We start from the raw sequence: 25,927 nt of genomic DNA on the forward strand, positions 1-25,927 counted from the left end.
TGCTAGCATATATATATATATATGTGTGTGTGTGTGTGTGTGTGTGTATGTTTAAAACAACATGAGAGTGAGTATATTATGACAGAATTGTCATTTTTGTGTCAATTATCCCTAAACTTTCCAGGATACATAAACAGATTCAGTAAAACTCTTGTGATGGCCCACTTTAGACATTCTACTAACTACAAGCAACTTTGCAACTACATGTCAACTAACTCTCATTAGAGTATTAGTAGACTGTCTGCTTAATATCTGCTAACTCTTTATTTTGATGGTCCCCAACAATCATTCTACTGACTATAAGTAACTTTGCAACCTCATGTGATCTTATTCTACTAACCTTAACACCTAACTTAACAGTCTAAAATACTCTGAGGATTAGTTGACATGTTAAAAAGTTACGTATAGTTAGTAGACTGTCTAAAGTGGACCATAGTTTCCTTAAGGAATACAGTTTCATACACAGCTTCTCCTTGTACACAACCGATATTTTGAGCAGTTATTTAATTGCAATACGAATCGAATGTATTTTATAGTCACAGATAGATATACGATTTCTGAAATCATATTTTTAGCAACACAAAAGCCCACAAAACACAAAATGAAAATTCTGTCATCATTTATTCACCCTCATGTTAGTCAGATTATCTGAGTTGATTTCTTTCATTCAAAAAAAAAACTAAATAAAAAGCACTATAAAAGAAGGCAATTTTCCATATCTCAGAAATCTCACTCACATTCTCAATTATACACGTTAAGACATGTAACATTTGACATCAATGATGCCATGGTTTTTGCGTGCCATTCCTGAATTTTGATTTAAATTTCTGGTCTGATCCTTATACAAAGTTATTATACTGTTTAACATAAGTTTTAGAAGAAGCACATAGGTGGCACAAATTACTTTGACAATACTTTCAATTCATTTTTATGTTTCACATCCTTTTTCTAGGGCAAAATATACGCCCACAATATGAAATGTCATATAGGGAAGCATCAGATATATTTAATTCAATGTTTGTTTGGTTTTGTTTTTTTATTGGCAGTTAGGATGTAAAGGACCCAAAATGCAAAAATGATAACGAAAATGTTTGGTAACAAAAATCACACTAATAAATAAAAAATATAAATATTATCAAATATTTTATGGCGATAAATACGAGCTATATATACAAAAACTAGTTTAACAAAAAACACATTTGTGCATAGTAAACAATGTGTATACATAATGACATAAATAGGTAGATGAATAAATAAATATTAAATAAAGCAGCATCCTTGTGTTATTTTTTGCATTTTTTTTTTTTTTTTTTGTGAATTCAAGTGACATTGATTGTTAAAATAATTTCCTGAGAAAATGTGTTAACGTCCCTTAATACCTCCCGTCTCCATAACTGTCAACAGATTTATCTGTCGGATATCTGAGAACAATCCATTCCAGGCCACCTGTTGAGCAGCTTATCAAGTGCTACCGAAACTCTCCTGTCAGGATGATGTAAGTAAAAGACTTCCGTCTCCAGTGATGCATTGTCAGGAAGGTAATATTACACTTGCACAATAAACCCATTTTTCTCACCTTTTTCTCAACAAAATAATAACACCGTAGCAAAGGCAACAGTGTCTTAGAATCAGTGAGGAGGCATCTCTCTAATCATACCAGAGGTAAGAAAAGAATTAGGGTGTAGTTACTGTCATAGACATGCACGGATGCCGAGCCAGCTAGAAGAGCCTGTTGCAGCTTGCTGATGGGCAGGGAAGGAAGTTGTAGGTGAAGCTTGCAGGGGCTTGCGTTTATAATCAAGATACGGCCAAATAGTGCCAATTAAAATATCCAGACTGTGAAGTGCTTGCATCTTGTCCACCTATAATGGCAGGTTTTGTGTTTGTTCAGTATGTTGGGGCATTTTTGGCAGCAGTGACTGTGTTTTTCATCACCATGGCTATGGTCATTGGGCCAACTCCTCCAGGCACAGGAGTGATGAATCCAGCCTTCTCCTTCACAGCTGATTAGAGACAAAAACAAACCATGTCTTAAATAACACTGAGAACTCTGCCCAAGCCAAGTATTTCTTTTATACTTCTAAGAGAAAATAAAGTATAAATCGCGTTGCTAAGTGGATACTGTAGCCAAGGAAGAAACAATGAGCTCAAAACAGAACCTAGAGAGATTGAGAAATGATATTAGATACATTGACTGACGTTCATTGAGAATTATACATATTTTAAAATAATAAATCACTCAAAAATAATCGAAATTCTGTCATTTCAAACCCTTTCTCTCTTATTCACTGAAAATCTTGACATCCACCATAAGACCAATTTATGAACAAATCCTTTTAAAGCAGATCTTTTCAATAAATCATCTGACTCACTGTTCACAAAATTTTAATGATTCAGTTGTCAAGTTTAAATCACCCATTTCCTTCACTTCAGGTGAAGACAGGTTTTTTTACTATTTCACATAAGCTTGATGATTAGTTAATTCTGAACACAGCCACATACACAATTATATAAGGGTGTGCACATTTATGCAGATAGGTTATTTTTCTCTGAAATTTGTCACTTTGGTTCAGTGGCATTGCATATGTCATTTTTACATTAAAAGGGTCATGAACTGCATTTTTTTTTTACAATGTTCTCTGAGGTCCATTTATAATGTTATCAAGATTTTGTACATCATAACTTAGAAGTAATAAGCTATTTTATGATAGTGTCTTAGTGACGTGATCTGACTAGAACTTTGTTAAAAAAACGTTTGTTCTAAAACGTTCTTAACGTTAGGATCACAAGGATGACAATACAAAGACTGTTTTTCCACATTCTAATCATCTTCTAATCCTCAGAGGCATCTCTGTGGTTTTGTTGCTGGAGTAATCCTGTGTTTGCGTCTGTCTCGTATTTACTACTACATGGTATGCGCAAATCAGTGGGCGGGGCTAAAGAGGCAATGATGTTGAAGTAGGCAAGTAGGCGTTGATCTTCTTCTGCAGAGGTGGTCTTTCATCAAACAATGTAATAATGTGACAAAATCCGAAACAAGTCATTTTCTGTTCAAAGTTCAATTAACTTTGAACTAACGGGAAAGTTTTGAGTTCCCCTTTAAAAGGTGCAAAAGTTCTGGTATGATTTATTTTTCATTTTTTTACACAAAAAACAAAACAAAAAACAGCTGTCTTAACAGGGGTGTGTAGACTTTTTATACACACTGAAACTGAAATAAAATAATTTGAAGTAATACAATGATTAAAGCTGAAATAAATTAAATTATAAATTAAAGGATTAGTCCACTTTTAAATACACTTTTCCTGATAAATTTACTCACCCCCATGTCATCCAAGATGTTCATGTCTTTCTTTCGTCAGTCGAAAAGAAATGAAGGTTTTTGAGGAAAACATTCCAGGATTTTTCTCCTTACAGTGGATTTCAATGGCTACCAACAGATTGAAGGTCAAAATTACAGTTTCAGTGCAGCTTCAAGGGCTTGAAACGATACCAGATGAGTAATAAGGGTCTTATCTAGCGAATCGATCGGTTATTTTCGAAAAAAATACAACCGTTTATGCTTTATAAACAAAATATCGCCTTGAACGTACTTTCCGCTTCCGCATTCTTCATAACGCTTACGCTGAATGTCCTACGCCTTCCCTATTCAAGTTACGGAAAAAAACGAAACTGGCGCCGTTCCGTAACCAGAATAGGGAAGGCGTAGGACATTCAGCGTAAGCGTTATGAAGAATGCGGAAGCGGAAAGTACGTTCAAGGCGATATTTTGTTTATAAAGCATAAACGGTTGTATTTTTTTCGAAAATGACCGATCGATTCGCTAGATAAGACCCTTATTACTCATCTGGTATCGTTTAAAGCCCTTGAAGCTGCACTGAAACTGTAAAAAATTTTGACCTTCATCCTGTTGGTAGCCATTGAAATCCACTGTAAGGAGAAAAATCCTGGAATGTTTTCCTCAAAAACCTTCATTTCTTTTCGACTGACGAAAGAAAGACATGAACATCTTGGATGACATGGGGGTGAGTAAATTTATCAGGAAAAGTGTATTTAAAAGTGGACTAATCCTTTAATTATAAATTAAAGATAAAAAGAAATATTACATTAAAAAAGCACAAAAGTACATAAAATGACTAAAATATTAATGCTATAATAGTAAATAGTAAATACTAAAAAAAACAAAAAAAAAAAAAAAAAAAAAAAAAACAACCAAATTCTAAAGCAGTCATGTGTCATATACCTTCAAAATCCACATCTCCAACAAGACGAAGTTTACCAGTGACGGGGTCCTGCATGCGGTTGATGCCGACATCAATAACTGCAGCTCCCTCTTTTACCATATCTGCCGTTATTAAGTGAGGCACACCTGTTGTTACAAATTTAGATTGGTTGTTCAGAAAGACGTTATCTAAAGAACAAAATATTATCTTAATAAAATATTTATACATTGTCTATATTTTTGAATAAAATACAGATAATGTTCAAACTCATTCCAACTTCATTAGTTAAGTGCACATCTGACTTAATATGTTGCATAACCAAAGTCTTAGTAAGGGATAATATATTCAGCTACTCATTATTACAAAATGAACGCCAGCAAAGTACAGTTCTTATCTTATCCTGAAGGCGTTTATTTTGAGATAATGCCCGGCTTACTGTATATTATTACAAGGCCACTTACCAAATAAATAAATACATGGACGTAACAATAAACTAACACATTAAACAGTTTAGCAGTCATTACACAAACATATTTAACCGCAGAATGATGCTATTGACCAATAAGAATCAAGTATTCTAGACAGCCGTGTTATAATATTACATAAAGCCTGACCTGCAGCTGCAATCACAATGTCAGCCAGACTAGCAAGTTCCTTCAGTCGTGGTAGAGGAGTGCATCTATGAGCCATGATAACTGTGGCATCACCTGGGAGGTATAATACACATCAGAATTATTTCATCATCAAATGTACTGTAGTAGGGGCACTTTAATGTGGAAAAAAATGGGCTGCACTTAATTTCTTAATGCTATTTAATACAATTCTTAATGCTAATACTATTTTAAAGGTTCCTATTTTTTTCGGAGGTGTCCTACAATAGATTTATATGCATCAAAGGTCAAAAAACTATTTACTTTCATTATAATATACCTTGCAAATCACTGAATACCTTGCAAGAAACTGAAAATGGTTCGCTCGAAGATTCAGGCCTTGTCCACACTAATACGTTTTTGTTTTCTCTCTGTTTTGGCCTTCCGCCCGCACTTTTTGAAAATGCACTCCCAAGTGGATAAATTTGAAAATGCCATTTATAGTGTGGCCTGTGAAAACGGGTATTGTTTAGTCATGTGACTATAATGAACTGCTTCGAGACTTGAAGGTTGAGGATCCAAACGCAGTATTTTTTCAGAGGGTATTCCACAAAACCATGACATGTGAGAAACAAGATACAAAGGCTCAGAAATGCAGTAAATGCAGACATGCAAGACCTAGCTAAGAGTGACTGAAAGAACCAGGCATAGACAGACACTAACAAGCAAATGAGCAACAGCTGAATGTAATCATGGCAGATTAGTCCGGGAAGTGGGTTATGGGAAATGGAGTTCATGATAGTGAGGCAATAGCCCTCTGGTGGCTATCAAGGGCACTCCAGCTGGTTATCATGACATAGCTCCATAAGAGTGGCTTCCAGATGCTCCTAACTTAACTATGGCTGAATCCCAAATGGCACACTTCTATGCACTTTCGGTCTTGTGGACTTACAATGGCTGCTGCGTGCGCATGTCCGTTAAGTCCACGAGGCCGTAGGGTGTCCCATTCATCATTTTAGCTTTCAGAATGGTGCTCGCAAGCACCCCCTTTGCAGCCGCTATGCACCCTCAATGCCACTTCAGCTGAGCCCGCAAGTCTGCGAGCTACGCAGAGGACTTTACCCGGCAGTTAAAGCGGTGTTCCGTCATGAAAGTCGGACTCGTAGGAAGACCACAAGTGTTTAGGGTGCCATTTGGGATACAGCCTATAACAGTCCAGGAGGGAGGCAAAGTGGAGATGGAACAGGGGGTGGGATGGAGGAACAGGGGGTGGGATGGAGGGCCAGGCCCATGAAGTGGAAGAGGGCCTGCAGACAGAGGTAGAGCAGGTGGCCAGGCAAGCCTTAACGTCTTCACGTGCAGCGCTCATGATGACCGGGAACACAGATGTGGCGTCCATGATGGCTAAAAACTCTGGCGAGGCATCCTAGAAGGCTCAAGACTCGTAGCAGCCATCTTGTCCGAAGACACAGGCATGGCGGCCATCTTGTCTGAACACACAGATGTAGCAGCCATGACGGGATGGGACGAGAATCTGGAGTGGCGGCCATGACGGGACGAGATATTGCAGTGACGCATATTGAACCGATAGATATGTAGCCTATGTTTTATAGTGCTTACTCTATCATCTCAGTAAGCTTTTATGAGGTTTTACGCATGCGCAGTAAGGTAAATTTCACGTTTGTGCGGATGAGAAACTTTTGGAAAACGCTAGTGAGGGCGGAAAGTTTTCAAATGTATCTGGATTAATGTAAACGTAGCCTCTCTCTTAAAAGGTGCCCTAGAACTTTTTTTTAAAAGATGTAATATAAGTCTAAGGTGTCCCCTGAATGTGTCTGTGAAGTTTCAGCTCAAAATACCCCATAGATTTTTTTTAATTCTTTTTTTTAACTGCCTATTTTGGGGCATAATTAGAAACTAGATCAAAAAGTTCATCAAGACAAACTTTAAGTTGGCTTGAAAAAGCTGGTCCAGAAAGTTTGAAGTAGTTTTAAAAGTTTTCAGTTTGAAAGTTTAAGTTCTAGTTTAGTAGATAGATAGATAGATATATAGATAGATAGAGTCAGGGTACTCAAGGTGGTTTCTAGGATTTTACTATGCGGTTGCTAAGGTACTTAGGATGGTTGTTAGGCTGTTGCTATGTGGTTGCTAGGGTACTCGGGGTGGTTGCTAGGTTTCAAGTTTCAAGTTTAATTCATTTCTAAAGCACATTTTAAAAAAAACAACAACAATAAAAAGGGCAATATACAAAACATTACGAATTAGGAAACAAACAAACAAAACAAAAACCCCACAGCTCTTAGACTGTATTAAACGCCAAAGAATAAAAATATGTTTTAAGACTAGTTTTAAAAGCAGTTAAATTAGGGGCCATCCTCACAGACAAAGGTAGTGAGTTCCAGAGTTTAGGGGCAGCTACTGCAAAGGCACGATCGCCCCTGTGCTTTAGTCGTACTCTAGGAACTGTCAGCAGCATATGATCAGCAGACCTCAGAGACCTTGATGGGATGTGCAATTGTATAAGGTCAGAAAGGTAAGTTGGTGCTAGGCCATTTAAAGATTTAAAAGCAAGCATTAAAACCTTAAAATCAATCCTAAAACGAACCGGAAGCCAATGTAGCGAGGACAATATGGGCGAAATATGTTCCCGTTTACGTGTCCGTGTTAAAAGTCGAGCTGCTGCATTTTGCACTAACTGCAAGCGTGAGAGAGAGGCCTGGCTGACACCAACATAGAGAGCATTACAATAGTCTAAGCGTGATGAAATAAAAACATGTATAAGCATTTCAAAATCATTAAATGACAAAAAAGGTTTAACTTTAGATAAAAGCCTTAACTGACAAAAACTTGACCTGACTACCGAGTTTATCTGTTTATCAAGTTTAAAATCTGTATCCATTATTACCCCCAGATTTTTAACAGTGGATTTGACATAGGGAAGCAAGGGGCCCAAAATCAATGTTAGAGGTCTTATTATACAGTTTGGACCAAATATAATGATTTCAGTCTTGCTCTCATTAAAGTGTAAAAAATTTACACATCCAATCCTTAATGTCTTTGAGACAGTCAAAAAGATGTTTTAAAGGACTGGCATTTTTTGGCTTTAGTGGCACATAAATTTGTGTGTCATCTGCATAACAGTGAAACGAAATGTCATATTTCCTGAGAATTGACCCTAATGGGAGCATATACAAGGAGAACAGCATTGGGCCGAGAATAGAGCCTTGAGGGACTCCAAATGGAAGGGGTGCTGATGAGGAAACATGGCCACCAAGGTGGACAGAAAAAGACCTGTCTGATAGGTATGACCTGAACCACTTCAGAGCAGTACCATTAATACCAACAAAATGTTCCAAGCGGGAAAGTAAGATATTATGATCAATGGTGTCAAAAGCGGATGTGAGATCTAATAGCATAAGAATTGCCGAGTCTCCTGAGTCAGTAACCAATAAAAGGTCATTAAAAACCTTTAAAAGTGCCGTTTCTGTGCTATGAAGAGCTTTAAAACCAGACTGATATACTTCTAAAATTGAATGTCTATCTAAGAAAGATTGCAGTTGTGTACAGACTATTTTCTCTAATACTTTAGAAAGGAAGGGAAGTTTAGAGATTGGTCTATAATTAGACAAAACCGTTGTGTCCAGGTTGGATTTTATTTATCAGAGGTTGGACCACAGCATGTTTAAAATCTAGTGGAACAACACCTAAGGTCAAACTGCTATTTATAATATTTTGAACTACAGGCCCAATGGAATCAAAAATCTCCTTTAAAAGACGTGGTGGAACTACATCTGTAGGACAGGTAGAGGGTTTCAGCTGAAGAATAATATCTTTCAAAAGAGAAAGAGACACAGGCTCAAACTGGTTAAAAACAGCTGAGCAAGTGATCAGGACAGAGGGGTCCACAGAAGGAGGTATAATGTGTGTTCTGATAACTGAAACCTTATCCAATAAAAATTGTAAAAACCTCTTGCAACTGTCAGAGGACACATCAGAAAAAGTGGGTTGAGAAGTGTTTAGGACAGAATTAATTGTGCTACAAAAAGCTTTAGGTTTATGAGAATTTTTAAGAATAACATTAGACAAATACTTTGTTTTCTCAGCTTTAACAGTTTTTTGGTATTTGTACCAAGTCTCCTTTAAGATATCAAAAGACACCTGCAGCTTGTCTTTTTTCCACTGTCGTTCAGCTCTCCTACACTCACGTCTGACAGTGCGAGTAATATCATTCAACCATGGCTCTGTTCTTGGCTTAGGACGAGTAATTTTAAAAGGAGCAACAATATCCAAAACACTTTGACAGGTGGAATTAAACAATGAGGTTAGCTCCTCAGTATCAAAACATGATGGAAATGTAGCATAAGTTTCAGAAGAATTTTGAAAAACAGCAGAGAACTGAGCAGCAGTGGAGGAGTTAATTATACGGCATCGCCGAGCTGGAATACTCAGTTTACAAAAACAAGGAATAGAAATGTCAAAAAGAACAGGCATATGATCAGAGAAAAATGCATTAGAAAAAAATGGTATAGGTGTTGCTATATGGTTGCTAGGGTACTCGGGGTGGTTGTTAGGGTGTTGCTATACGGTTGCTAGGGTACACGGGGGGTTTCTAATGTGTTGCTATGGTAACATGGATGGTTGCTATGATGTTGCTAGGTGGTTGGTAGTTGTCACAGATGGTTACTATGGAGTTTTTACAATTTAGCACTTAACCCAATTTAACACTTAGCTAATCACTATTAGCATGTAGATATTCACTGCTAGCATGTGTAGCATGTTGGAAGTCAAGATTGCTAGCATGAGTCAAAAGAGCCAACCGCCATGTCTCTACGATGTTCTGATGCAGAGATAGAGATCTTGTAAAACGGTTGCTAGTGTACTCTGTTTGGTTGCTAGGGAGTGGCTTGGCAGCTACCAATGATGATACTTCAAAGGCTTCTTGCCAGTATGAATGATATAAACCAACTCCCATGCCTCTATGATATACAGATTTGAAGATATCCCTCTATGCTTTGGGTTGCTAGGGTATTGCTATGAGGATGCTAGGATATTCTATATATGATAGATAGATAGGTACTTAGGATGGTTGCTAGGTAGATAGATAGATAGATAGATAGATAGATAGATAGATAGATAGATAGATAGATAGATAGATAGATAGATAGATAGATAGATAGGTAGATAGGTAGATAGATAGATAGATAGATAGATATAGTTTGATAGATAGATTTAGTTTGATAGATTTAGTTTGATAGATAGATAGATAGATAGATATAGTTTGATAGATAGATTTAGTTTGATAGATTTAGTTTGATAGATATAGATAGATAGATAGATAGATATAGTTTGATAGATAGATTTAGTTTGATAGATTTAGTTTTAGATAGATAGATAGATAGATAGATAGATAGATAGATAGATAGATAGATAGATAGATAGATAGATAGATAGATAGATAGATAGATAGATAGATAGATAGAGTTTAATGAGTTTCAATGAGTTTCAATGGATTAGAAATAGTACATAGAATGGCACTTGAGTCTAATTGAGTTTTTGAGTCTAATGGGCTTCCGTAGTTTAAATTTGAATTTTGACAGTTGGAATTTTAAAGTCTTGTCTCATTTGAACATTCCGTCAATGAAAGTCAATGGGATTTTTCCAAGCTTTAATAGTCATTCTTAGGAAAACCGTAAGTCGGATCAGTTAGAAAAGATATAGCAACAGTCTGAAAAGATATAGTCAGAACAGTCTGAAGGTCTGACCTGAGTTTGGAGTTTGTAGAGTTAAAGCTCTAGGAGGAGTAGCAGTCAGAAATTTTAGTCTCAGAAGAAAATAGCATAACAATATGTTGGCTTTTTCAAGCCAACTTAATGAGCCGATTCAGGGTGTGTGGCCCTTTAAATCTCGTGCTCCCTGCCCCAAGAGCTCGCGCTTGCCTTAAACAACATAAAAAAAACTTCAAACAGCTAATATAACCCTCAAAATGGATCTTTACAAAGTGTTCGTCATGCAGCATGTCTAATCGCGTAAGTACAGTGTTTATTTTGATGTTTACATTTGGTTATGAATGAGTTTGAGGCTGTGCTCCGTGGCTAATGGCTAATGCTACACTGTTGGAGAGATTTATAAAGAATGAAGTTGTGTTTATGCATTATACAGACTGCAAGTGTTTAAAAATGAAAATAGCGACGGCTCTTGTCTCCATGAATACAGTAAGAAACGATGGTAACTTTAACCACATTTAACAGTACATTAGCAACATGCTAACGAAACATTTAGAAAGGCAATTTACAAATATCACTAAAAATATCATGTTATCATGAATCATGTCAGTTATTATTGCTCCATCTGCCATTTTTTGCTATTGTCCTTGCTTGCTTACCTAGTCTGTTGATTCAGCTGTGCACATCCAGACGTTCTGCCCTTGTCTAATGCCTTTCATAATGTTGGGAACATGAGCTGGCATATGCAAATATTGGGGGCGTACACCCCGACTGTTGCGTAACAGTCGGTGTTATGTTGAGATTCGCCTGTTCTTCGAAGGTCTTTTAAACAAATGAGATTTATATAAGAAGGAGGAAACAATGGAGTTTGAGTCTTTTCCATGTACTGAACTCTTGTTATTTAACTATGCCGAGGTAAATTCAATTTTTGAATCTAGGGCACCTTTAACGCTTCCGTTCCACAAGCCTACTATGCTCTTATTGGTCAGATGGCCCAGCTTCGACCACTTAAAGTGCATGTTGGAAACCAAACGTCCATTACTATATCTGAATTTTAGCTCTGGAGGCTTTCTCAGCGCTTGATACACAGTGATATAAACAGTAGCGATGACGTAGGTTTTTTCCATATCAATTCCAGTACAATTCCGTCCTCATCCTTTTGAAGTGCATGCAAAGTGGATTCGCAGTGCTGAAAATAGCCTCTCCTCGACATGTCGAGGCCTCAGCTACAACTAAAGTGTTTGAGGGGGGTCAAAGTAGACATTGTTCGCAGGCAGCCAATCCACTTGTTAAGTCTGACTCATGCATCACCACTTCCAGGTCCAAACGATCTATCAGATGCCCCAAGAAAACAACAAACTGTGCTAATATACACTCATGTGTCATTTGATGGAATACTACCGGAAAATTATAATACTGAAATTTTATCAGATGGCCAGATAGTGATTCATCTTTTATAAATCGTTATAATATTTGTGCCTGGGACACTGTGAGCACAAGTTTTTAAATGCTTAGAATTTATGTTATGGATGTTTATTGTAATATCAATAAATAGCGTTCATAAATGGTTGTTGAGATAATATTCTCAAGTGAAATGAGTAGAGGCTTAGACCCTGAATGAGCATTTCTTACATCATGACTTGACAAGTGGACGAAAATGCAAATTTGTTACATTGTTATGCAGGTATCGCATGTAACAGGAAGTGAGACTGGAATTGCTGATGACTCGTTTCGGCAGTTCAGAATCAGTTCTTCTTCTTAGGAGACATTAACTTTATTTGAACTTATTTGAACGTGAACTTTGTTATTTAAATTTTTGCATACCTTACATTCACAAACAGCTATATTACATACATACTGCATGAAAGGTAATATTTGAAATAGCATAATAGGGGCACTTTAAAATATAAAAATCTAAAAATAAAAGATGTTTTATTTTACATGGAGCTGGTCATGGTGTGACCAGTACAATACTATTCACTTTATCTCAGTAAATCCATTATTAAAAATCAGATTTCATTGGTAAATACTACTTTCATAGTATTTCAATTTAATACTGTAGTTCTGATCTGATCTAAAAATCTGATCTAAAAGCCAGATCTAAAATCTGACTGCCATGGACATTTTTTCCAGTGTATCTAAAATCAATGTTCTAAACACTTCATTAGCATTTATTTATGTTCAGGAACCAGGAAATTCATACCACTTCACATTTCTTGGTTCATGCCACATATTCTCTTAAAAAATGTAAATGGTGGGTGGTTTCCATCCACCAGTAAGATTAAGAAATTCCTAAACAGAAATTTCCAGAATGTGTAACTGTACATCACCACATAAACCAAAACCTTTTAAATTTGGCTAATTACGGGTTTCATTCTGTGGAATTTACTACTGTAAATAAGTGATGGGAATGTTAATTATAATGCAATGGTCATCACTGTCATTAGACATATCTGCTTGCAAAAAAAGTTCTTCAGGTAATCACAAGTTCAATTTTTTAACTGTAAGGCTGTGAGTCACACATAAAATGGAAGCATAACTTATTCAGGGCTGTTTCTCTCATTGTGCAAGGAATTTCTTACATGTTAGAGCACACACCTACTATCAAAATGATTGATTTCACAACTCAATTTAAGCATGCCTTGCATTTCACCTGTTGAAATCATCTTGCACAAACCTAATCTTTGATATCTTAATAAATGATTCCCTTCTAGCAATTATACAGTTCCAGAAAAAGAAAAGCATCCGAAGCATCCGGTCTCTCCCTTTCCTTTATTCCAGGAAGCATTATAAAAAATGCCAACACTTTAAACATCACTTGAGTTTAAACTTGACTAGACTTTAAACTCTTGAGGTTTGACTTGACTTGACTATAATATTTTAACCATTTGCAGTACTTTTAATCATTGTTTAGTACAATTAAAAAAAATAGGCATTTCACGTGAAGTATAAATGGGTTTTAAAACATAAAAATATACTACCACCTATTATATATTTGGTAACACTTTACAATAATGTCTCATTAGTTAGTGCATTAGTTAACATGAACTACTGTAACTATGAGAAATATATTTTTTACAGTATTTATTAACCTTTATTAATGTTAGTTAATAAAAAATACAATTCTTCAATGTTTGTTCATATTAGTTCACGGTGCATTAACTATTAACAGATACAATTTTTAACAGATACTAATGTTAACAAATGAACCCTTATTGTAAAGCGTTGCTATGTTATATATATTATTTTATATATAAAATGTTATATATATTATATAACTAGATGTTTAAGGATGAAAGACAGTTATCAGTAGGTGTCCATTAATGCATGCGAAGGTTATTACAGGTTACAGGTAAAATGTCAACATTTATTTTTGATAGCAATGATGTGACTGCTTGCATCACCAGCAACTACATCCAGGGTTCATTCTGTGTATTTGTAATTTGCAAGGATCTCACTCCCCTTCAACAAGCAAGGTGACTGGGTTGATGGTTTATTGATTGAAATTCTGAAAATGTGCCTTTTGAAACGATGTTGCAATGAAAAAACAGCTGAATAAATACAGACCATTTTGCTTTCCACAGAATGATCAGTTTGCAGTAACTACTTGTACTTTCGAAACAAACATTGTTGATAAATAACAATAGTACGGTCTAGTCATAAAATCTCCCTAGTGAAAAAACCTATACCAAAATGTATTTAAAATACATTTTATTTCATACTAAGTATACTACAAATCCATTAACATATTTACTGACATACTGGTAATATTATAATTAAACTTTATTTGGAGTAATTCTTTACTGCACAATGTACATTTCTTAATATTAAGCTTAAAATAAATTAGTATTAAATTAGTAAGGATAGTATGATCACTGTATAATATCAGTCCTAAAGTATACTTGCAATAGTTCCATTTTAGCACAATCAAATATACATAAAGGATTAGTTCACTTCAGAATTAAAATTTCCTGATAATTTACTCACCACCTTGTCATCCAAGATGTCTTGTCTTTCTTTCTTCAGTCGAAAAGAAATTCAGTTTTTTGAGGAAAACGTTCCAGGATTTTTCTCTATATGGTGGACTTCAATGGGGTTTAGTGGGTTGAAGGTCCAAATTGCCATTTCAGTTCAGCTTTAAAGGGCTCTACACGATCCCAGCCGAGGAATAAGGGTCTTATCTAGCGAAACCATCATGACCATTTTTAAAAAAAAAATTTATATAATTTTTAACCACAAATGCATGTCTTGCACTAGCTCTAATAATCATAATCACGTTGGAAAGGTCACGTGTGACAAAGGCGGACGTACCAACCCAGTGTTTACAAGTGGGGTGAAGGAGGACCGTTCAAAAGTTGTTGAATGTTGAATGACACATATTTACATGTCTTTGTGTTAGTTCCTTTCGTGTGCCTATCCTGGATGTTTAAATCTTTTGAAACACTGGGTTGGTACTTCCACTTGAGTCACGCATGACCTTTCCAACATGATTACATTATGCGTGGCATGGCGCAGAGCTAGTGCAAGATGATCATTTGTGGTTAAAAAGTATATACTTTTTTTTCTTTTTTTAAAAAATGACCATCGATTCGCTAGATAAGACCCTTATTCCTCGGCTGGGATCGTGTAGAGCCCTTTGAAGCTGCACTGAAACTGCAATTTTGACATTCAATCCTGAACCCCATTGAAGTCCACTATATTGAGAAAAATCCTTAAATGTTTTCCTCAATAACCTTAATTTCTTTTCGACTGAAGTAAGAAAGACATAAACATCACGGATGACATGGGGGTGAGTAAATTACATGTATCAGGAAATTTTAATTCTGAAGTGAACTAATCTTTTATATCTTTAGTTGCACCTCAGCACTATTTCTGGATAACTAAAGTATAATTAAGTACAAACTTAGTTGTTCCAATTCAGCAGACTTTAAGTATACCAATTTAGTATACCATAAGTACAATTGCAGAGTATTTACATTAAGTACATAAATATGTAAATGTATTTGTAGCATACTTAACATAAAATAAATGTATTTCAAATACATTTTAGTATATTTATTTTTCACTAGAGCTAGCTTTGAAAAAAATTAATTGCATTAATTGCATCTAGACCTTTTTCTGGCATAATTTCCTTATATTTGGGAAATGTAATTATTGGTGTAATTTCTTAAACTTAAAAGTTCATGAATCTTGTAACAAAAAAAATTATTGTGTATCAGGTTAACATTAAAGTCGGCATGAAATGAAAGTTGGTACAGTCTTTTCTACCCTACTGTGCCGTATATATATCCGAGTTTGCTATTGCTGTGATCTCATGTGAGTGACAAGTTGTCCTTCCCTCGCACCAGTAAACATGTTATCAGAGAAATGCAGACAAGTTGTTGCAAGAGGCAGGGGAAGTTATTTTGATTAAAGAGGGCACATGAATTAAATAATAATAATACTAATGTGCATGGATAATCATTTATAATAACTACTGTTCCATCAAAAACTTGTCAATTTTGATTTAATGGTGACTTGAAGTATAATGGAATATGAATTGTAGGATGCTACTTGGCACTTCAAAACTCCAACTTCAACTACAGTTCAAGAGAATATTTATTTATACTCATAGGAAAACAGTATTAAAAATAATATATATTTTTTAACTGTTCATCTGCAGGCAACTACAAACAAAATGGAAATGACACTAATCTCACCTCCCGGCCGTTCATGGTTTCTATCCGAATGCAGAAGCATTGCAATAGGCATTCCTACATTCTTGGAGCGTCCAACTACAAGCACATTTCTTCCAACTGTTTCAATGCCTGAACAAAAAAGAGACAATAGAATTTGAGTAAACATTAATAACTTACTTTCACAAATGCCCATGGCACGGAAAAACCATCAAAATACAGATACAATTGCAAAATAATGTTTTCAAATGTGTAAGTAATATAAACTGACATCAGATACTGTTGTTACACCTGCTGCTAACTAATGTAATTATATACATCCTAACGGCATCTCTGCCGGGGACGCAATATGAGAGGGCTGAGAAACTGACTGTATTTACGTCTTGAAGAAAATTTGAATCTCAATTCTCTGAAAGCTGACCCGTTCTTCTGATGATTTCCCACACTGCCGCTGCTGTGGCCGGCACCATGCACCTCTGGTCCAAGCAGAGTTTCCCAATGTTTACTATGTGGAATCCATCGACATCTTTTTCTGGGGCGACAGCATTGCATATGGCTCTCTCGTTGATGTGCTCTGACAGAGATACATTCCAAAAGTCCTCACAATTGCAAATATGAACCAGATAAATTCAGCATGCTGTGTTTGTATTATACCAAAGGAAATAACTATAGCACTTTCACCTTTGTTTGTTTCACTAAATTCAGTAAAGATCCTATTCAAATTTGCAATACAGCATTTCTCTGTAAGGCAAAATCATCACATAATTACAGAAAAACTATTTACCATTTGTAGTTTCACATAATACCTGGAAGAGGGAGTTGGACCAGCAACCCACTGATGTTTTTGTCTCTGTTGAATTTGTCAATCAATTCCAACATCTCTTCCTGAGATACTGATGATGGCCTGAAGATTGTACTGCTTGACATGCCTTTTAAACAAGTACCATTGAAAAAGACATTAGTGAAAATATGCTTCATATTGTAATGTAAAATCACATCTCACAACAACTTTGTGTTTTGCTCACCAAGCAGCGAAGCCGTTCGGGTTTTGTTTCTCACATAAGTGTGGCTGGCGTGATCATCTCCCACCAGGATAACACTCAGATGAGGTCTCCTGTTGCCCTGGAACACTAGTTTTCCTATATCACTCTGGATTTCTTTATGGATCTGCCGAGCAAGTTCTGTCCCTGAGACCACAGTGGCAACATATCTATGTGACAAACATAACATATATGTAACAATACACCGCGCTAGACATATGGAAGAAGTATCCACTAAATCAAAACCGTTATAATGCATCTGCAATGTATTTAAAAACCTGCTCGAGCATCCCTTTTGACAGTGTCTATGACACCCACATGGTGGCGGAATATTCAAACGCACGAGATGTATTTCTGAATGAATCGACCTTCGGGAACAATGGCTATATGCCCTGTATGCCATGTTTATACCGGTACAGGCTCAAAAAACAGCATAATGTGCTGCTCGGTAAGAAAACACGCGTGCTTTGCTTATAAACGCATACAGCCTTTGTTTATCTGAACCAGGGGGGAAATACAGCCCTAACCTTTTCAGAGACTGACAAAAAGGGCTTCTCCGGTTGACTGTTTTCAGGTTAATCCATCGTTTTGATCGCCGACAATGCTGAAAATATGATGTTAATGTCTGTATTCTAGTATAATTTACTGTTAATGCAGTGGGAACTGCCATAGTAACTGATCACCTGCTCCTCCTCACAGCTCGCGCGTCTCGACGCGTCACACTAACAACAAAACGATTTCCGGTTCTGTGTTAAACACGTAAAACGTCCGCAAAACACATTTTATGCTGGTGTCTCTTTGTGATATAAAACTCCAACATCAAAATAATAATTTATTGAATACACGTTTATAAACCTACAAGGAAATTCCGCAAAATCGAATCTAAAAGCCAGCACAGATCTTTACACAGTCAGAGCAGACAGAAAGCCAGGCATGTGATATAAAGATCTTGTATATAGCCTACATATTCTTAAAATATAGGCTATATTCTGAATATCATTTTCGTGACATAAAATTCTGATATATTTCAGGTTTTCCATGACTGTGGGAAAGCTGCATCATTTTACCTAAAATTTAACTCTTTTCTTTTGCTGTCTTGTAAGCACTAGTTTTTCCTTCAGGAAATGCAAATCTGGTATTATGTGTTGAAACTCAATAGGACTTCAGTGTTCACTTCCCGGGCCATTTACCAAAACATAACACCTTGCATGGAACAATAGGATTAGTAACTTTTAAAATGTTTGTTGCTCTAAAATAATGCTAAATACACAAGATTTTAAAGAAAATGGGAAAAATGGAACGATCCAGTTTTGTAAATGTGTTTGACCTATAACACTAACCCAAATATATTCTTACATAATAGGGCAGATTGAAACCTGTTTTGTGTTGTGCACAGCAGTGTTATTAGTATCGCCGAGTGTATATATACATATATATTTATATTATATATTATCATTGAGTGCATTATAGTTTTTATTAATATTTTGAATCAGTTTTTATTTATATTTTCCATTTGTATTTAATTTTAGTTAAAAGTTTTAGTAATTTTTTTTGTGTGTGATTTTGTTTTGTTAATTTTTAATAGTTTTTTTTAAATGTCTGTAGTTTTAATTTAATTTTTATTTCAGTTAAAGTTTATTTCAAGTAACAAAAAAATAAATGTTATGGTTTTAGTTTCAGTTTTAGTTAACTATAATAACCCTGGTGCACGGATTCATATGTCGAATTCTATAAGCTTGCATGAGATCAAATTAAGCCCACTGCATAATTGTTGCAGAAAATGCTACATTTAGTAGTCTATGTTTTTTTTTTATCTTTAAATTTATTCCATGTCCTGTTTATTTGATAAAACACTAAATTACTAGGTCAATATTTTTGATATCCACATGTCTAAACGGCCAACTTCTATGCCACATGCCACAGACAGAAAGTGGCTGATGAATAATGTGTTTTTGTGAAGCTCTATAGCTCTTTAGTATGCAGCCCTTGTCTTCTATGCACAGGGCATTTTCTAAAAGAGAATCCACTATATAAATAGAGGGAGGGGGCCCAGCTTTTTCTATATGACCCACTTGGGTTTCACCAACATCCAGTAGTCTATTCTAATTTTATGTTTGCAAAATCATCTAAAACAAAGTTTCTCATCTTGACACTTCCGACAAATAGTTGCTAATAATTTTTCATCGTACAAGACCTTTGTTGTCCTATGATGTAGAGTTTAGTCTTTTATCCTAAACAACTTGTGAATGTATTTTGGACATTTCAAAAATCTCCCATGACTTTACTCATTTTTTTATTTTTGAAAGTTCCTTGGAATGTTGACAACATATAGGCATAAACCTAATGAACATTGCCAGCATTAGCTACTGCCCAAGGAAAAAAAGAGACAGTTCCTTGAATACTCATTGACCTTATAGTCTCATAAAGCAAATAGTGTTCATTTATATTAGTATTGAGAAGATAGAAAATTATCAAGTTAAAAAGTGTTGTTAATGTGGAAGATATAGAGAGATAATATTTAATCTTCTCATATAATAAAGATTAATCTCATAACAGGAATTCACATCATTTTTTTATTTACATATAATTTTTTGGGGGTAAAAACTCAATAGAACTTTACTGCTATTCAGTATCCAGTACACCTTTAAAAAAAAAAAAAGAAGAAGTTTACAAAAATTTGTTTCTAAAAATATGATAATATTGTAATTTTAATTTGGCGTGACAGAATTTCAGGACAGTTTTGAACAACGTTTTTGAAATAACCACTGCTAGACAAAACAACCATTTATGCATAACCTAGAACGAGCCCCATCATCCCTACATTGTAAAATCTGAACAACAATAACCCCAAAAGACTTTAGCACATAAACATCCCACGTTTCTATATTTGTAAACAAAACACAGTCATGTGCAGCGCTGGCTCCTTTGGTATGCTCCTTGCGTCAGCTTGCACGAGCCCGGGGATCATGGGGTTAACAGTAGCGTGAGAATTGTGTGTGCCAGTCTTTGACAAACTTACAACTCATTCAAACGTATATGCCACGCCCTCGAACGTAGTTCCAGGGGCTTGACCAATTAGAGAGAAAGAATTTTGTCGTAGATATCTGCCGATGGTCAGATGACTGAAAAAAACTATTTAAAACTCTAATGAGCAACCTGATACAGGTTCATACACTTTCCTGGCACCTCTTAGTGAAGGATTAATACGTAAAACTTCCTCAGTTACTAAAGTTTGCCAAACGAATAACGAAAATATTTTAAAGCTTTGAACATTATGGTAGAGAAATCAATAAGAACTGCAATTTGCTTGTTATGTTTTATGCTGTGCCATTCATTCAGTGCCATAGCCGCTGGTGCACCCGGCGATAACGAGCCATTGGAAGGTAAGAGAACTCTCCTTAGTTTGCTAAGTAACTTAATTGCTGCTGACTGACTATAAATGCTGTGATTAATTGATTAGTGTGCAAAATTCCTCCTTGATTTATATTTTTAAGCATTTCTGTTTACCATCATTCTCTTCAAGGACAATGGCTAACACTAACAGTCACTCTTTTTTTCTCTCAAACTGTTGAGAAACACATTAAGTCTCACATTCTCAAAATTACTGCTTGAATGAACCTGTCAATGAAAATAAAATGAATGACATGAAAGTTAAATGTCCGCTTTCTTTGACGTGTCGGCGACTCACTAAAGTAAAACCCGGACAGTCCACTTTGTTTCGGGTATGCCTTTTAAACAAACGCCCTGATCCACGTTTTACCAACGGTCCTGTCTGCCGCGTTGTCGACCGCAGTGACTCTGTGTTGGCAAATTTAACTTTTAAACGACTTTCCCTTTTAAAAAGGTACCAAAAAAAAAAAAAAAAAAAAAAAAAGGCTCAATATTACAATATTACTGTAACTTTTGTGAAAAATAAACGTTTGGAATACCGGGGAGAGCTATAACAGAATTTTTTTTTTTAACATTTGTTACTCTGTGTTTTGGCTCGATTTTATGTAACATTGTCATTTTTTTTTTTTATATAAATGTTAAGTTAACATTAAGATTGAAACATACGTGTGTGTGTGTAATTTTTATTTAACACACAACAAAACATAAGCTAACATCTCTAAAAACAATACCACCTGTTTGTAGGCGTTAGTAATATACAAAGATGTAAAGACTCAAAGACTTCCTTCTATCACAGGGGGATTTCACCTCTAGCTCACTTCTGATTGGTTAAACTGATGTTTTTTTTAAACTTTTCAGCCCAAGTAAGGAAACCCAGTGATTTCGTCCTCTTGAAACTTTGTGGACTGTTTGTAAACTTGCATCCCAAATCAAGACTATATTTGGCATTCTTATAATGAACAACTGGTTCATAGAAGAGTTCAAGTTCTGCTCTCTCTACAGTAGCTCAATTGTTCAAGCTAGTCATTAAAACGAGATGTTGTCACAAGACTTGCCATGAATGAACTTGAGCTCAACACCTTATGAAACAATTAAGCTCTTTGAAATGCCTTAAGCACTTGGTCTTTGCAATATTATATATAGAGTTTTGAGATTTTTACATAAACTCATTCATCATTTTACTGTTCCTTCTAGATGATGCCAAAGATAACTTCACGATGGATCCGGTGCTACTTCACGACCGAATCAAGTACAACATGCGAAAGTCTTTGGATCTTGATGACGACGGCTGTTACCTCCAACCTGGGAAAAAGGAAAGCATTGAGGAGTGTGGCTTCAATGCAAGAATTAAGACCATTCTGATCATCCACGGCTGGACGGTGAGACATTCCAGATGGTCATGCTCCTAGTTTTAATATTGAATTCGACTTTTCTTTTTAAAGATTGACACCCAAGTGTACGTTTTATCTTTGAAGCAATGATGGAAGTTAGTTATCCAGAAACTAGTGTAACGCCACTAAAATGCTCTTTCTTTGGTGTAGCAATACATTCACTTCTCAGATGTAAAGCAAATACTGGAATTTCACATGTGATTGCTGGATCTTTGCTGGTTTGGTAAAGGATGTGGTATCTTTCACAGATGAGTGGGATGTTTGAGAACTGGATGCACAAGCTGGTGGCTGCTGTTCAGAGACGAGAATCCGAGGCTAATGTGGTGGTAGTCGATTGGCTGGGCCTTGCCCACCAACTTTACCCTGATGCCGTCAACCATACCCGCCGAGTTGGGCAGAGCATCGCTACCCTTTTGGACTGGCTCCAGGTACATCTATATTACACATGCCGCTGGGTGTGTTTCGTTTCTCTTTGTGTGCCTTTGTGAGAACTGGCAAGCGTGAAAACTCTGCTTGTGGCCTTGTACATTGGTTCTTTGTTGGTATTATTCATCTTTTCTCAGGAAAGCAGATGTCCTGGTGAAGTACAATTTGTCTTTTCCAGATGGATCTGTTGTGTTTTTTTGTTTTTGTTGTTGTTTTGAAATGTCGGGAATTAGCCCAAGGCATTATGAGTACTCTCATGGAATAATACATATTCATGCATCAAAGCTGGGTTCTTTAGAGTTTACACAGGAAAGATGCAAGCAGTGTAAATGAGCAGCTAAGCATATTAACCCCCCACACACGCACACAGATGCCCCAGCTGGCATTGAGCATGGTACAGCGATGATGTGCAAAAAGCATAATGACATTTTTACATCTCAAAGCTGCTCTCATCAGCCTTGTGGCGTCATGTCTTTTCTTTTCTAGAACAGTTCACCTTTTGAATTTAGTCAGATGAAGTGAACAAATAAATATTCTATTTTGAACAATAATATTAATAATTTTTATTTATTTTACAGTTTAGAACTCTTTCCTATTGGATAGCCATTTCTTTTTAGAATATTTTGCTCTCTGAATTTAGATGAACGAAGCAAATAAATATTTAATTTATTAATTAAATTAAATTAAATGTATTAGCTTTAATAATTTAACCTTTTAAATTTAGTTACATTAAACAAATAACAATAAATATAAGTAAATATAATAATTGCCTTTTTCTTATTTAATATTTCTTAACTTATAGTAATAATAATAATCATTACTATTATTAATATATTTATTGTATTTCTGTTTTTAATAGAAAGAAGAGAAGCTGCAGCTTGAGGACGTGCACATGATTGGATACAGTCTTGGGGCTCATGTTGCTGGATATGCTGGAACATTTGTAAATGGAAATATTGGACGTATAACTGGTGAGGTTTTTTTTTTTTTTTTTTTCTTTGTTGGACATCTTGACTTTTTGAAACACACTTTTTGCACACATCGGGGCCTAAATATCTGTCTTTTTTTGAATAGGTTTGGACCCAGCTGGCCCCATGTTCGAGGGGACAGAGTCCCACAAGAGGCTTTCTCCGGATGATGCAGACTTTGTCGACGTCCTGCACACATACACACGGGGAGCTTTGGGAGTCAGTATTGGGATCCAGGAGCCAATTGGGCACATTGATATATATCCCAATGGTGGGGATGTACAGCCTGGCTGTTCTTTAGGAGATGTGCTGTCCACTGCTGCTGCAGGAAGTAAGTACTTCAGTTTTGTTTTGCCTTTTTTTGCCTTAAGCAATTTCCAACTCTTCTCATGGTTGCCAACTGTCATTTTACCACATCTGTCTTGTCACCACATAGACTTTGTGGAAGTCATGAAGTGTGAACATGAGCGGGCAGTGCATCTCTTCGTGGACTCCCTCATGAACAAGGACCATGTGAGCTACGCCTTTCAATGTACCGGCCCTGATCGCTTCAAGAAGGGCATTTGTCTCAGCTGCAGGAAGAACCGCTGCAACAGCATTGGTTACAATTCCAAGAAAATGCGGAAGAGGAGAAACAGCAAGATGTACCTGAAGACTCGCGCAGACACACCTTTTGGCGGTGAGTAATTACAGTCGCATTCGTTGATGATGAGTCACTGAAATGTTCTATTTGCATGTTGCAATATTGAACAGGTTATTTTCTCTACAGGTTACCACTATCAGATGAAGATGCATGTGTTCGACAGGAAGAATGCAGGTGATTCAGATCCCACTTTCTACGTCAAACTACACGGATCCCACAATGATACCAGTAACCTCGGTGTAGACATGTAAGCGCCTCATGATTAAATTATATTGCAAAAATATTCTCCAATCAACTGGTAAACATCATTTATATGGCTTCTTTTGAATATGAAAGCAACTTCAGTAGGGTTAAAATCTTTTTTTTTTTTTTTTTTTTCGCAGTGCTGAGGGAGTTGGTCTAAACCTCACAAACACATTTCTCGTCTTCACGGAAGAGGACATCGGTGATCTGCTAAAAATTTCACTGCGCTGGGAAGGCCCTTCTGATTCCTGGTCATCAGCATTGAAATACTTCAAGTCATCATTCTGGTCCTGGTCAAGTGCACAGGACAAAAAAATTCTGGAGGTTCGGAGGATCAGAGTCAAAGCAGGAGAAACGCAGAAGAAGTAAGTCTTATCTTGGTACTCATTAGTTGCGAATTTGTGAAATGACTTATTTTTAAACATATTTTTTTTTTTTCTTCTCTTTTTAATCTGTTCATTAATGTTATACTATTGCTTTCACAGGTTCACCTTCTGTGCTGAAGAGACTGAGCTATCACCAGGGCAAGAGATTACATTTGTTAAATGCCGTGATGGGTGGGAGGTAAAACCTAGAAAACGGTATGTATGCATGTCTACTATTCACATTATGCTTTTTGTACATATACTTTCAGATGCAACCCCAAACTATATTTTAACTTGTATTTATTCATTTTTATTTATTCATTTTTGCAGATTGCACTACTGAGAGGAAGCACTGTTATCCAGGGACCCAAGGTGGTACAGGGCCTGAGCACTTTTGTTTGTTTTGGTACACATTTGGTGGGATAAGTCACCATATCTGTTTCGGTGGGTAGAACACAACTTGTGCTGCTCAAAAAATGCCAGCTCAGATGGTTGATTGCTGGTTACTGGACTTGCTCAGGGCATTTTTTTTCTACCAGTGGGCTGTTTTGGATTGTTTGAGATTCTAGGTCTTCATCTTTTGATACTATTTGTATGTTTTCTATTGTTGCATTCAGAACATCCATTTTGTGGATCTCGGACTCTTCCTTAACAGCGCAATTCTTGTTATATATATATTTTTGTATGTTTTTAACTTATGAAGGAAAAAAAAGCACTGTAAAACCAAGCTTATTTATCAACCTAATGCATACCTTGTACCAAGGCATAAATTAATTCTCTCCCAAGTTACCTGGTGACCACTTTTATGTGTGTTTGTGTCTGTGGATTTCAATAGAAAGAAGGATTTTATGTGAATTCACAGTATTATTTAAGGTCAGAAGAATGGAGAGAGCCGCTCTGTTTGTCTTCATAAAAATGTTGCACGTTTTGTGCCTTGTGGTGTACATGTTTTATGTATATGATGTTTATATAAAATGTAAGGATAATAATTTGTAATAAAATTACTTGGAATTTATTTTTGTGTCATTTTATACATATGTTTCTAGTATGATACATTCTATTAACAAATGTGTTTTGAAAGGATGGTGTAGTATTATTACTATTAATTTTGAATACTTGAATGCGGAGTTGTAGTTTGCATATTTATTTTGTATAACTTCAGCTGATTTATATTTAAGCAACTTGAGTAGGTTATAAAATATGCTACAATCAAGAGTATCAATTTACTTTCCTATGGGACAGCCTCTGCA

At 35.9% G+C, this 25,927-nt stretch overlaps 2 protein-coding genes across 2 annotated transcripts; one reads left to right on the top strand and one right to left on the bottom strand.

Annotated features, from left to right (window-relative positions):
* Window positions 1-602: 602 nt before the first annotated feature.
* On the bottom strand, window positions 603-18,311 carry mthfd2l (methylenetetrahydrofolate dehydrogenase (NADP+ dependent) 2 like). The gene is made up of 8 exons (XM_048209569.1): window positions 17,779-18,311; window positions 17,237-17,421; window positions 17,018-17,140; window positions 16,633-16,785; window positions 16,236-16,343; window positions 4,838-4,930; window positions 4,244-4,369; window positions 603-2,003 (listed from the first exon to the last, which is right to left on the bottom strand). The coding sequence occupies exons 1-8, from the start codon at window positions 17,919-17,921 to the stop codon at window positions 1,888-1,890; spliced, it is 1,047 nt and encodes a 348-aa protein (XP_048065526.1). The 5' UTR covers window positions 17,922-18,311; the 3' UTR covers window positions 603-1,887.
* Window positions 18,312-20,389: 2,078 nt separating this feature from the next.
* lipg (lipase, endothelial) lies at window positions 20,390-25,692 on the top strand. Its single transcript, XM_048209567.1, has 10 exons — window positions 20,390-20,634; window positions 21,836-22,020; window positions 22,281-22,460; window positions 23,318-23,429; window positions 23,533-23,757; window positions 23,863-24,105; window positions 24,196-24,316; window positions 24,453-24,677; window positions 24,798-24,893; window positions 25,008-25,692. The coding sequence occupies exons 1-10, from the start codon at window positions 20,526-20,528 to the stop codon at window positions 25,018-25,020; spliced, it is 1,509 nt and encodes a 502-aa protein (XP_048065524.1). The 5' UTR covers window positions 20,390-20,525; the 3' UTR covers window positions 25,021-25,692.
* The last annotated feature ends 235 nt before the right edge of the window (window positions 25,693-25,927 follow it).

The sequence above is a fragment of the Megalobrama amblycephala genome, linkage group LG12, assembly GCF_018812025.1.
Source record: "Megalobrama amblycephala isolate DHTTF-2021 linkage group LG12, ASM1881202v1, whole genome shotgun sequence".
NCBI lineage: Eukaryota > Metazoa > Chordata > Actinopteri > Cypriniformes > Xenocyprididae > Megalobrama > Megalobrama amblycephala.